The 13,840-nt window shown below is 38.4% G+C and overlaps 1 protein-coding gene across 5 annotated transcripts in view; it reads right to left on the reverse strand.

Annotated features, from left to right (window-relative positions):
• SEC24C (SEC24 homolog C, COPII component) overlaps positions 1-13,840 on the reverse strand; it is a 39,601-nt gene that overhangs the window by 15,791 nt on the left and 9,970 nt on the right. For 3 of the 5 annotated variants that reach the window (XM_075154440.1, XM_075154442.1, XM_075154441.1), the window contains exons 3-10: positions 12,477-12,563; positions 9,763-9,904; positions 8,591-8,769; positions 6,915-7,364; positions 5,514-5,644; positions 4,178-4,246; positions 2,310-2,421; positions 1,311-1,438 (exon numbers count right to left, since the gene is read on the reverse strand). In XM_075154440.1, the coding sequence (XP_075010541.1) occupies positions 1,311-1,438; positions 2,310-2,421; positions 4,178-4,246; positions 5,514-5,644; positions 6,915-7,364; positions 8,591-8,769; positions 9,763-9,904; positions 12,477-12,563 (1,298 nt within the window). The remainder of the gene's footprint in view (positions 1-1,310; positions 1,439-2,309; positions 2,422-4,177; positions 4,247-5,513; positions 5,645-6,914; positions 7,365-8,590; positions 8,770-9,762; positions 9,905-12,476; positions 12,564-13,840) is intronic. The other 2 variants (XM_075154444.1, XM_075154443.1) reach the window with 2 other exon arrangements.

Here is a 13,840-nt window from a genome sequence, read left to right on the forward strand (position 1 = left end):
CTTCCTTCTGAAGCCTCAAGCTTTGCTTTCTGAACTGTGCATTAACATAGGGCAAAAGTCCTGTATCTGGCAACCAGGTGCTGAATTTTTACATATTCTAGATTTATCTGAATGCTGTATTTTCATGAGACGTTTATCCTCTCATTACTGATATGTTAAGCTTTAGCTCTATTTACAGTCTTACTGCTCTGAACAGCTGAGCCTTCATCTGTTGGAAGGGCCCCTCCACAGGGACTTTGCCCTTGCCATAAAGAACTTTCTAATGCTAGAAGCTGACCAGTCTCCAGGGCTATTTTCCAATCCTAGCCATGTTTCTTCTGGATATCACAAGTGTTTGTTCAAAGCATAAACACACCAGGAGACCTAACAACTAGTTGTTTGTAAAGCTCCTCTAAAAATGTGCAGCTCCACAAGCCTCCAGGTTTCTCACATAAGATAACATTCTCCTATTGTGCTCCTTTTAAACTCCAGCCACAATACAGCAATACAGGAATTAACTTCACAACTTAGTTTTATCACAAACCAATTTTCAAAATCCAAACCATAGTTTAGGAACATTAATGAAATGCAACAGGAAAAAAAGACCCTTAAAAGGATAAGGATATTCCTTTCCTCAGCAGACGCTAAAGTTAACTTTTAACAGGGCACAGAATACTGCAAACATATGTATTCAAACTTAACAAGCATATTTGTCTTTATGTCACTGCTTCAAGCAGGCTAATACTACACAGTAGCCCAGAGTAGGTAAAAACCAGACAGAGTGGGTCACATTACACCTAGAAGGAAATAAGTGCTGCACAGAGCAAGGGCAGAAATACAAGTGTAGCTCAGCCGTGCCCAGAACTTAGTCTTGTGCTGTCACCCCACGCAGTGCTATGCATGTACATGCACATTAGACAGCTTAACCAGTGCTGCTTGATACATTCTCATCCAATTCCATAACTTGACATCCTAGAAAAGACTTAACATCACCATTGAAATACTTTAGGCCAAGAAAGAAATTGAGATCAACTGGAAGTGTACGCATTTGTGACCATCCTAGTATTTTGGTCATTTGGTCATAGTGCTTCACAGTTACTGCAAAAAAGTTGAAATTATCATGGCGATCAAAATATTAAGTGTTTTGAACACAATGTTCTTCTGCCTTACGGATCTCTACCACACACTTGCAGGAGAATCAATGCTTAACTAATCTTCATTACCTAAACATTCCTTCTCAACATATCTGCTAAATGTTGATATCTAATAGCATTCTCCTGACAAGTTCAGAGTGCATACAGTGCATATGTAACTCTGCACATGGTTCTCACCTCCTCTGGGGGCAGAGTAGCCAGCGGTTTTATGACAGCAGCTAGGGGAACTTGGGATTGTTTGGCCATATCTGAGGTGCAGGGAATATTGTAAGATGTGCATCTTATGTAGCGGGGGCTTGCGTTACCTGGGGAACAAAGAAAAAATCCCCACAAATTTCAGTACAAGTTAAGTTTACATTCAAGAACAGAAACAAAAATACCTTCAGCTGTGTTGTTAAGCCACAGAGACTAAGAGCTTACCTAAACAATCAACTAATTTCAATCTATGCAAAATTTGAATTCCAAACAAAGTGCCTCTTTATGATTAACTATGCATAATAAAAGCCCTTAACTCAAAACAAATGAACTTGACTCCACATCAACTTAAACCTCTAAAAAGGCATTCCTGTTTCACTCTTTTTGCAGACTAAAATGTACTATAGGCAGAAAACTCAACTCAAACATTTCTACTGTTTGATTTTGTGATTTTGGCTGGAGAGTAAAGCACTTGATTGTAGAATCAGACTCTGAAGTTTTAGGGGAGCTTAAAATCTCCAAAAAAGCGTGGGAAATTAAAAGATGAAATATCCTTTCTCTATGAAGCCCATGGACCAACTGACATCCCACTCATGATTTAAAAAAATACAGTTCCAGTTCCCAGTCCAATTCAAATGATATTGCTAGTAAATTTTAGTTCTTAACTGTCTTTGATATAGCTCTACAGAAGAGGCTTCATTTGCTGCTTTCTGATATCCCTGCTAATGCTGGTCCCAGGTATCTGTCTTGGAAAACATTTTTTACTTGCGAATTAGTTACTAGCTACCAAACAATCAGGAGAATCTAAATTGAGATCAGATCAACACAGGACTTGAAACTAAGCTTCTGCTGGTAAAACACACATCCCCAGCCACTGAAATAATTCCTCAAACTTTTCCTTTAAATACATAGACAGTTCTGACACTGATTCTTTAGAGTTTGTGTTTTGTTTGTTTGTTTAGGAAAAGAAAAATATTTTACCTTGATCCTTGACCAAGAAATTCGTAGTAACAAGAGGTGGGACCTGCCCTCTCACTCCAGTGACAAATGGTTCTGATCCACGGTTACTTCTGTCATCTTCAATCACTTGAATCTATGATGGAAAACACCAGATTAATATTTGGAGGCTTGGTTTCAAAGTACTGTAAAATAAAAAATTTATATCTCTAAGGCAGTGAAAAGTGAACCTGAGGCAAACTACCTCTAAAAATAAGAAGTCTAAAGCAAATAAGTTTTGTCAAGCAGTCACCTCTCAGTTTGATTTCGAGTAGTACTTAATGACTATAAAAAAAATTACAAGTTGTAAATAGTATTTTTCCCCAAGTATTTTGAGTAGTAGCATATTTTGTGTTTTAAGGCCTGATCTGAACTCATAAAAGCCAAACACAGATCAAGAAAGGAATTTCTGGTAGTATTCCCCTGTATACTGGTCCTAGCCAAATTCAAATTAGAAGCTTCTGTAAGCCTCAGGGTGAAGTTCTATAGATAACCCAGTTTTTCCTTTCTGTTATGTTCCCACTGCTTTCATAGTATGCATTTATTTCTAACCACTGTAACTCTGACCTAAAGACAGATGCTTGCAAGCTCAGGTGGAAGTCTTCATTACTCCGTGGTGCTCAAGAGTTTATGATTTGAATTCTGGAGATGTGGAAAGTGAAGTTTCAGTAGACTTGTCAATGAATCAAGCTTAAACTTCACAAAGCCAGTAAAAATCTTAAATTTCTTAGTATTTCAAATTCTTCACTAATGCCAATATGCTTAAGATAACGGAAATGCATATAAATAACAGTTTTACTTGACTAAAATGTCCACTGACCTTTGCATAAGAACAGAAAATTGTAGTTATACACAGTTTTAACTACATTTCCATACTGGTGCCTGAATGAAACCATTAAAGCTAGCAATCATTCTTCTGGTCTTATTTTGCCACCAAACACACATGCCTTTGCTTAGAGTAAATTGTGAAATGCAGAAGTTTGCATGACAGAACTTCTACCCTCTCACTAAGGATTCCAAGTTGCAAGCAGAAAGCCTCCCATAGCGTCAGACAGTGACTACTCTAGGATAAATCTAGTCCCATTTCAAAAGTCTGCAGACTGACTAACGTTGTATGACCAACTTTGGCTAAATGAGGAAGAAGTGATATGAGGGTAACAGAAAGTCAAATGTGGTTTTTTTTTTTCCAATCCAAAAGGTAGCTGCTTTTTTCTTTCTTTAGGTAAGATTCTCTACACATAACCATTAATTTTTCAAATTCAAAATTTAATGGTTATGTATGAGCACAGATAATGAGAGAATGTTTATAGCTCCCCAATGCCTCATATTAATCTACCAGAAGATTTATATCAGGAATTAACATCAAAACAAAACAGTTCATCTGCAATTTTAGAACTTCAAAGCATTAGCCCAGTACTGGTATATCAACAAGACCAGTAACCAAATTCTGCTCAAAACTGTTAGAAAACATGGCTACAAAGGCTCATGCTGTGTGTACATTAACACGAGACACACATTGTATGGACAACGATACTGATGGCTTACACTGAAAATGCCAGTTGGAATCTGATGAAGGAGATATTCTAAAGATCAGACAAAGTGAAGGGGAGACATTCTTCATGATCTGTTTCTGAAACAGTCTGCTTTCTATTGCCTCACCATTCATCACAGAAGAGAAGATTTTAACAACCTCTTGTGGTGTAATGTTACTCATTTTGATAAGGCAAGCAGAAGACAGCAAGGAAAGGGTAAAGGATTAATGATGGAGGGTTAGTGAGGTGAAGTTCAGGTTTCAGGCATGCACAGATGGTCACCAACACACAGACTACAATTGATATATATACAGCACTTACTGGACTAGGAATTGCATCTGGGTCTATTCTGTGCCTGGGTTTCTGCTGGGGTGGCAGCTCATTAAGTTGCTTTTTTAAAAAAAAAAAAGTAAGAGTGCCACCAAAAAAAAAAAAAAAAGAAAAAGAAAAAAGAAAAGAGAATAATAAACCAAAAAGTAACAGTGTTACTTCTCTCTACCCAAACCCGTAGCACTGGAATTAGATACATTTGGACATTGGTTCATGCAACAGGAAACATCAGCTTCTGCAGCATTCACTGATCCCAAAACCAGTCTTGCCAGGATATTGGGCTTGGGCTCTGAACACATTGCTAACAGAGGTGTGGCTCATGTGCTCATTTTGGTTAGAAATTGGGGGTTTATGCTTTAAGAACATGCTAAAATGAAGGCAACTGACACAAGCCATTTGAGATCTCATTTAGTGGAAGAGAAGAGAAGCAGACAAGCGATTAAAGACTTCTTACATTCTACAAAAAAATACGGTCATAAACTTTACATAAACCTGGAGTCTAAACAGCTAATCTTTTTTGTATAGTAGTAACTTCTGAACAGCACCAGTCCAGATCTAAGATGTAACTCAAGACCAAATTATTTTTATAGTTTTGAAGTAAACTGATCCTAAGCACTGCCCTGGAAAGGTTTCCTGTTATCAAATGACTGTGGCCTTCTGAGACAATAACTGAACAGCATCAGCAGCAGTAGACTAGTGGCAATAATACTGCCAGGCTTAATATTACTCATCATTGCTAACCATTACACATCACTGCTCGTCCTTTCTCAGAACCTCCAATCTGAAAGATAATCCCAATTTGAGAAGTTGTCCATATTTGACTGAAGTAGCGTCGTGACGTAATGACCCAAAAAAAGGGTAATCAACTTTTTGACAGATTATAGGAAAAGGGAGAGGAAAAGCACTACAACCATCACCTATTAACCATACTTTAAACTTGGATCACAGAGTTCATAGATCGTCACCTCAAAACCTGAAATTAGTTCACCTTGGAAAGTCATTAAGCAAGAATCCAGAAATGAAGAAACAAGCTTAATCAAAGCCCTCAAGGATTCTCAAAATGTAACATAGTACAGAAAAAGACCTGAGGAATTAGAGCATTGATTTACATATGCAGTGCCTTTCTTTAGTCACCAAGAAAAATACTGCTTCTGGGCTTATTCATAACAAAAGACTGAAACTGGATATATGAGAGAAAAGTAAGCAGGAAAACAGACTGATGTTCTTTGGAACGAGAAACCCGTTTTCAGCTTTGGTCTTTGTCAGTTCTGTTTTATGTAAAGACACTATGGAAGAGTTCACACTGGTAAGAACAAAGTAAGCTTACAGGGCTAGGAATGGAATCTGGATCCAAGCGTTTTGGTGGAGGTGGTGGTCCGGGTTGACTTCCATAATTTGGCGTTCCTGGATAGGCTCCTCCATAGTTTGGTTGGGGACCCCTCACCTGCCCAAAGGAACCTGACAAGAAAGGGACAGCAAAATCAAACAATGGCTAATACTAGGCGTTTCCTTATTAGGCACTTTCCACTTTTCCTGCCACCGTCAAAAAACAAGAAAAAGAAAGTCAAGTGCTTTCCAGTTAATTAGGATTAAACATATTTATCAGAGTGTTTCAGCTTAGACCTGTTCACCTCTATCAATGATCCAATAAACTGATGTATACAGTCCTCCTTAAAACCAGACTTAAGGAAACACAGGTTTTTAGACTAACATAACTATTTTTAGAATAATATGATTAAAATACGCATTAAGATCATGCACTATGAACATTTAGGTTAAATTGCAGAACTGCCTAATAGAAAGTGCACACAGAACAGGCAAATAAGCTAGTGGGTGACCCATAATTCCTCAAACTAAAGGTATGCAAGGATTTCTCTCAGGACATTTTGGCTTGTCTGAAATTACAGTAATAGGTTAATGTGTGATTATCTCTTTTGTTTTGTAAATACCTGAAGTTATTTAGTATTACTTTAGGCAATTTCAATCAGTTATGGAATAACAGCATGATTTACCCCATTACTGTTTTTACAGTTCATAGCAATTTGGACAGATATTTTTAAGTAATTTACTTGGTCAGTTGTGCAAAGCTGCATGGGGGACGGGATTCTCAGTCCTGACACTTGCACATGACTACTTTATCCTAGCTATCTGTAAATGTTATTGATTAAAAATCAGCCAAAACTGTTTACAATTCAGAAAGCTTAACTGATATTACTTCTAAGCACACACAAAATGTGAAAGGTTCTGCAAGGAGAAAAATACACAGTTTTGTGAATTAAAGAAGAAAAAGTAGCAACTCGTTTTCATATACATATTGTGTATGCACATTGGCCACAAATTTTAAAAAAAAATAATAGTAAGGCTTTTCAGGATTTCAAATCTCTACTTTTGAACAGATGAGGTTGCAGACATCAAATGAAAGTTCATAATAGAATTTTGATCACAAATTCTTGTAGCATTATGGCACTAATTATTAAACAACTTTTTGGCAAAGACAGGATTCCTTTAGTTTCATTAATCTGATTAAAACCTGTATGACAAATATCTTAGAATGACACATCCTATTGTTTATCTTGGATTTGTCCTTCAGACATGAGCACAGGGAAACAAGAGGGAAGCTTTGAAGTGCAGCCAGGATCCTGCAAGTAACAAACCTGAAATCCAGTTCTCAGTTTGCAGCACACAGAGAACACACAAAACTTACAATTCCTACACTAGGAATACTCACCGTTCTGCTGCATTTGGTATCCTGGCTGAGGAGGATGAGTGGGAGGAGGTGGTCCATGGAGGCCACTCATGGGAGGCCCAGGGTGTGGCCCTGACATAGTTGATGGAGGTGGTGGTGAGGATATATGATTAGGCTGGGACGTTGGTGGTCCAGCAACTGTCTGCCCAGACAGTGGTGGGCCTGGCATGGTAGGTGGCCTTGGGGCACCTGTGGCAGGAGAGTAAGAAGAAGGTCCAATCCCTGTAGAAGAGGGAGGTGGGGCAAAACCAGGGACTTGAGTAGGTAGGCGCTGAGTTGATATTGGTTGACCAAGAAACGGAGGCTGTGCCAAAGGAAGACCCTGAGACACACTGGTAGGAGGGGGTCCTTGGCTTGCAGTGTAAGGTGTGTAGAGACCAGATCCTGTTGCACTAAAGCTTCCTGAGACTGGGGGAACCGATGTTGGGGGACCTGATAAGAAGAAAAGATGATATAACATAATTTTATTCTATCCTCAAGACAATTAAGATGCAAGCAAAACCCATTTGCTCTAGATCATCTAAATAGGTCTACCACTTTCTCATCTTCAGATGGACTTGCCAGTACTAGCAGAGACAAACCTTAAGTGAACACCCTTCTAAATCGATCAGAGAGCTGAAACTCCTCCAAGGGATCTGAAACTTGATAGTTCCTTCATTGTCCTCTCAAAGTCTGAGCTTCTTATTTTATATAATCAGAATACATTTCAGGATTCAGGGCAAGAAAAAAGGGGCAAAGCCAGGAATATGCAAAACGAGAACCACTACAAGTCTGTCTACAGATTTCTTGAACGGAAACAAGTTTATATCTTAAACTCCACACTAAGTTGGAGCCTATAGTTCAAGAATGGTTTTGAGCTTCATGGTTTTAATAGCATGGAACTAGCATCTTCTGTATTTACCACTGTACTATTTCTGAGGATAATTTTAGACACATTGCCAAAAGGCTGGAGAAAGCTGCATCCCCTACTCCTGATTTTCCTATAAAGTCTGTGTTAGAGTATGAGAGATGCTTGTCAAAAAGTACTTTACCAAAAGAATTTAAAAAAATAAAATCAAAGTGTAGTCAGACCAGCTTACATGTATTAAAGACAAATCTCTAGTCTTCAATTTAAAAAAAGAAAAAAAAAAGTCCTGTAATCTACAACAGTGGGACTGTAGATCTAATACAATAGAACAAAATATCTAAATTCAGTTTATACTGTAAGTATCTTCTCAACTTCCAGCAAAGCCCTTCACAGAATCCTTCAGAGTAATTTCAGCCCTTTGTGATTTACTGAGCCCTTTTTCCTTCTTTTTTTTGATTGGGTTGCTGCACAACAGTGGCGAGGCATGTACACTCTCCAACAGCTTACTTAGGGATAGACTGTTTTTGTGTTTCACACCAAGATTCACCTAGTTGTGGAGAAATATTGTTACTCTCTTGTTACTGATGTCCTGCAGTACTTCCTGCATTATCCCCTACAATAGCCTCAGTTCTGTTTTCCCCAATGATCACCTTATTAGTCAAGGAAACTACTGTTTACTATGGCAGATGTCAACACCCAGAGAATTCCCATCACTATATGGTAATGAATCATTGACAAGAGCAAATCTTTTATCAAATTACTAGCCTGAATGAAAAGCAATAGCATTATTTCTGTAGCCAGGAAACCTCACCATAGCCCAGTCCAGCTGGGGGAGGAGCAGAGGCCGTAGTACTACCAATTGTCATCCCTGCCATGTGATTGCTGAGCTGCTGTACACTGGCTGGGGGGGGACCATATTGCTGGAACGTAGATGTCTGGCTGACAGGCGTGGGTGCTGAGCCTGGCAGAAACGGCTGAGAAGCAGGTGGCCTGAGAAGGAAGATGAGAAACTTCACTGGATTCCCCATTATACAAGCAGTTACAATTCTCTGTGCCTTCTAAAATTGTTCTACCACATAAGCACTAGCTGGGTCTCAATTATTTACATGAAGCACTGCAGCTCCGTTTTGGAAAAATAATTATATATCCTGCACGGATCTGAATCCCTTTCACAAAAAAATGTCTATTAGTTCTTAAAATCAAGTTCTACGTTTACAGCAATTTTTTATTAATTCCATTTTAGTTATTGCAACAAATCAGAAATACTGCAACAGAGTCTACAGGGTAAGCAACACCAAGGCCTGCACAGCTATGTAAGAATGCTCTGTTGCTCAAAGGATTTTGACTCTCCAGCTGAGAGTGCTGAGCTTAACCAGAAGGAAACAAAAACCAACCACTTTCCCCATAACCAGTAATCAGAATGAAGCAGTGACGACTGTTGCCACTTTCACCACAGAGGTAATGGCAATACCTTTCTGGAGAAGATGCCCAAGAGCTTTAAATGAAGATAACTGAGGGATCCATAACGGACAGAAAAGGACGCAGAACCAATACTAAGGAATTACTCAGTAATGACAGACAGCAACATGCTCCAGAGAGAGATAATTCACACTGCCAAGGAGTCAAATACCATGGCTGTGTGGATGCAATTGTTTTAAAACAAGACAGATTATGGGAATCAGAAAATTCCTTATGGGAAAATGACTACCACAAAGAAAGCCTTTGGAGGAGAATTAGTTTCGACCAGTCACTGCCATGTGCTCACATCCTTCCAGAAGTTTTTCATCTCCAGAGATTCTTATTTTCTAACAAATACCCCTACAGCAAAATGCTGTTCCAAAGCAACAAGGAAGCAATAAAGAAAGTCAGTGTCCACCACAGGAAAAACAAAGTATTTAGTTTGTTTTAGATCCTAAAAGGTCTAGACCTAGCATAGGTCTACCAAGGCAGGCCTTTATTATGATTTGCTCTTCTTGCATGTACCTCTGCATTGGGGCTGCTGAGGCTGGAATCCCATTCTGCACATCTCCGTGTCCAAACTGACTGTATGCCAGGTGGCCAGAAGGAAGAGATGCTCCAGTGGCTGGAGGGGGAGCTCCAGATGTTGGAGGGGCTCTTAACGAACCTATAGACATAAGGGAAAATAAAAATAAATAAATAAATAAATAAATAAATCACAAATCACTCACAGAAACAAGGGCTTGACCAACTACCATGAAAAATCCAGGAAATAAAAAAAGTGCAGAAACAGTTTAGCGGTGGCCAAATTTATGTATCAATACTCCATGAGCAACAAATAATTTATACAACTGTATTAAAAGTAGCAAAACTGAAAGCACAAATATTTTTAACCAGTGTCACTAGTCACCATCTCCACACAGACCAACTAGAAAATATGTACTGTGGAGGGTATTCAAAAGACAATTTCATCTTTTGATGAAGAAGAAAAACGTTATCTTGTCAGTAAGGTATTAAATTCTTCTCCCGCCAAGTCCAATTATTTTTATCCAGACCACAGAGAGTATTCACATGAAACCTAATGTTCATTACAGGTCAATTTTCCCTACTTGAAAGGTAAGCAGGTTATGTGAGCAAATTCCATTTTCAAAAATTACATCCAACTAACTGTTTTTATAACATAACGGGGCCACCACAGACTATTCTTCCCAACTTCTCAAGGTTGGAGGCTAACAAGAATACTTTCATCTTTCAGATTGAGCGGGTTCAGTCACAGCCCAAACATATTTGCCTCAGAAACAAGTCTTCACGCTTTCCACAGACTGCACAATGCTGGATACAATACCAGCAGTCCAACTGCAGTGTCTACTTCCAAAAAAGAGAATATAAACTTCTATTTTAATAATATTATGTTAAAAATGCTGATAATTAGAACAACCATATAACCATGCCTGCTAACCACAAGGGAACATTTTTCATGTATGGGGTATCATTAAATACAGGGACTAAGTAGAGTAAACTGCCCCATCAAATCAGGGCAGCACATACACACTGTTGTATCTCTCTGACAGTGACTGGCATGACAAGTTTAAAAGGCACTGTGAAACCTTCCTGTGAGGAACCCTTATGAAACAGGAAAAAAGAGAAGCCATTTCTCAATTCTACAGTATAATTTATAAACCAAAGCATGAAGTTTCAACTCATATATTTTTATCTTATCTGCTACATGTAATTCTTAGTAAGCTTGTGGATATAAATTCAAGGAAGGAATTAACTAGACCTTGTATGAATAATCAGTAACTTCTTGGGGATTTTTTCTTTATTACTAAACCTCCTCCTATTCTTCATTTTGAGACTTAGGACTTAATTATTTCCAGAGACATTTATTATTTTTATATACTTTCATCTCATTAAATCTTGTCTTTTCTACACTACTGTTCCAGCACCTTCATCTTACTGTTCCTTTGGCTAAACATTTCCCTATCTCTAATTATTTGTATGTTATGTGGTATGTCTTTTTCTGAATGTCTTTTGTGATACCTTTTCAGTTAATTTGATATACTTTCCTCTATTTTGGAATCTCTTTCCTTTGACAGTACATGTAAACTGTTTGGCATTATTATCTTTTGTCTTTGAAAGCATATTTAATCCAATTCCTGGAGGGATCTTACACATTTTTTTTTAACTTCCCCCCCTCAACTTTAACAGACATACAATTTGACAAATACATGCTTACTTCAGAAAAAGCTTCTGAAGTCTTCGTTTTCTAGCTCTTGTCAGAAATATACTTCTGTAACCATTACCACAGACTGCTCAAATAGCCACTGAAAAAAACTCACTTGAACATGTATGAATATCTAGTGGTTCATTATTTTAAGATTCATTACTCTTGAGGAATCCTGAAGTTCCCCTTCAACACCTTTGAGATATTGTTCTTACTCATCACAGACCTCAAAAAGGAGGTAGATCACAGCAAAATGGGAAATGCCTGTGATTTTACTCAAAGCCCTGAGACTATATGGTCTTGACCCAGTTCTGACTCCTTACTCTTGTAAAGAAATTGATACCACTGGAAATAGCCCTTCCAAAATACCACTAGTTGGAAAGAAGGAAAAATACAACATGATTTCTTGCAGTGTTTCTAATTCTTACATCTTGATTGCTAGCTTTGCAAAAGTATTTCCTTCTTCAAGCCACAGCTTTTGGAATTGTAATTATTCCTAACATATATTTGGTTTCCATGCTATAGCCAAGGAAGCTAAAAACTTCTTTTTTCCCTTAAATGAAAGCACAAGTTACAAATGTCTCATGACTTCCAATAACAAACCCATGGTGCTTGGGGAGATTTTCCATTTCTTCATGGCAATGCTATCATTTCAAACCTCACATTTTAGCTCCCTCTCAGGTGGGAGACTGCATTCTTTTAAACTAAAGATTGTCCCTGACAGAACCTGAACAGGCCAATTCAGGTTTTGAAATCAGTCTTCAGAAAACATTAGTCTCAAGTCAGGTTTTATCTATGAATCTGCAGGCGTAAGGGATTTCTACCAGGATTATTTCTTCATATCCTATTTATGTTTCTGGAGTGCTGCCTACAAATAGATTTGGAAGTGTCCCACCCAACTCTGCCTGAATAATCAGGTACCCACACCTTTGAGATAAATATCCATATTAAATGGGAACTTGGCACAGAGGAAGCAGCACAGCACAAACACTCCCACAGAAAGGACACCATTTACCTATGAAATTAGGTGCAAGAGAAGAAGTGTCAGAGTTGAGAGATACAGGAGAGCCCTTCGAAGGGAACCCCAAGGAAGGAAAGTAACCTGGAAAGACAGAATATGCCAGTAAATCAAGCCTGAGAGAAAGCACCAAGAGACAGTGTTTCCAATGCTGAGGACGTCTGCAGTGCAGAAAGTATCATACATAAAATCCATGTCACATTTACCACATTATTCTTTAAGCTATACTCCCTCTCACTGTTCTACCACGTACAACATATATTACCAACATAATTCATATATTAACGTTAATACAAGTGTTAAAAGTATCATAATCTGAGTCTATGTAAAACAATCCAACAGCAGTCTAATTGTTACTGGTATTCAGATAATGTGTTTGCACTTTCAACTGATCTCATCAGAAGGAAACCGACAGACTGACTGAAAGACTGCTGCAAAGTTGTCCCGGTTCTTTCAACAGTCTCATAGCAAGAAGCAGCTATTTTCAGCTAGCAGCACAGTACTCCACTTCTGGTCCCACGCAAGACTAGCATCTGGCACAGCATTCCCATGTTTCCATTAGTTAAAGCTAGGGTTTGTCACATAAATCAGATGGGAAAGACTCTCTGACTGCGGATGGCACCTGCTCCCAACACTTCTCCACTCAGTCCTCCAAGCAATTTTATTGTTATTTTTAAAATAAATCCCTAAGACAACTACCTTGAGATCACAGAATAACATTGGCAGTTTTCCTTTTATTCCTCAGTGTTCACTAAATTCCTGTCACTCTACAGCCTCTGAAATTAATTCCCCCTCCTCTACATTATGCAAAGACATACAATAGACCTGCAATAAAAGACCTGCAATAAACATAACATGTTGGAGATGGGGGTAGAAAGGATAACCATCTTCACTATCACCTGTCTGCTGTCTTTGATAATGCATTGTTTGTTTGCCACTCTTTTCCACCTGGGTATAATATTCAGCAGCTACTACAGGTCAACTTCTGGCTGTTATGCTAGTGCTCTGAATTTCACATTCCTTCCTTCTAAAGATAGAAATCCCGGATTTACAGTAACAGGTCCAAAATGCACAACTTGACAACTGAGATTTCTTTAATACAGTCTGCTAAGTCTAAGAAGGATGGTCTCAGAAGAAAAGATGGAAGAGAAATCTCCACAAACCACAGGCGGCCTTTGCCTGACATATCAATAAAGTATAGGAGATACTACTTAACTAAAAGTGCAATACACTTTTGTTGTCCAAATGAGACCACTTTGTTGTCCTCAGTGTCTCACTACCTTTCAATCATTACTGGCACAAACAAAACCTGCATTTTTAATCTGCACAAGTTTTTGTGCATATTATCAAGCTTTCTAGGT

Source organism: Calonectris borealis, chromosome 7, assembly GCF_964195595.1.
Source record: "Calonectris borealis chromosome 7, bCalBor7.hap1.2, whole genome shotgun sequence".
NCBI classification, from domain to species: Eukaryota; Metazoa; Chordata; class Aves; order Procellariiformes; family Procellariidae; genus Calonectris; species Calonectris borealis.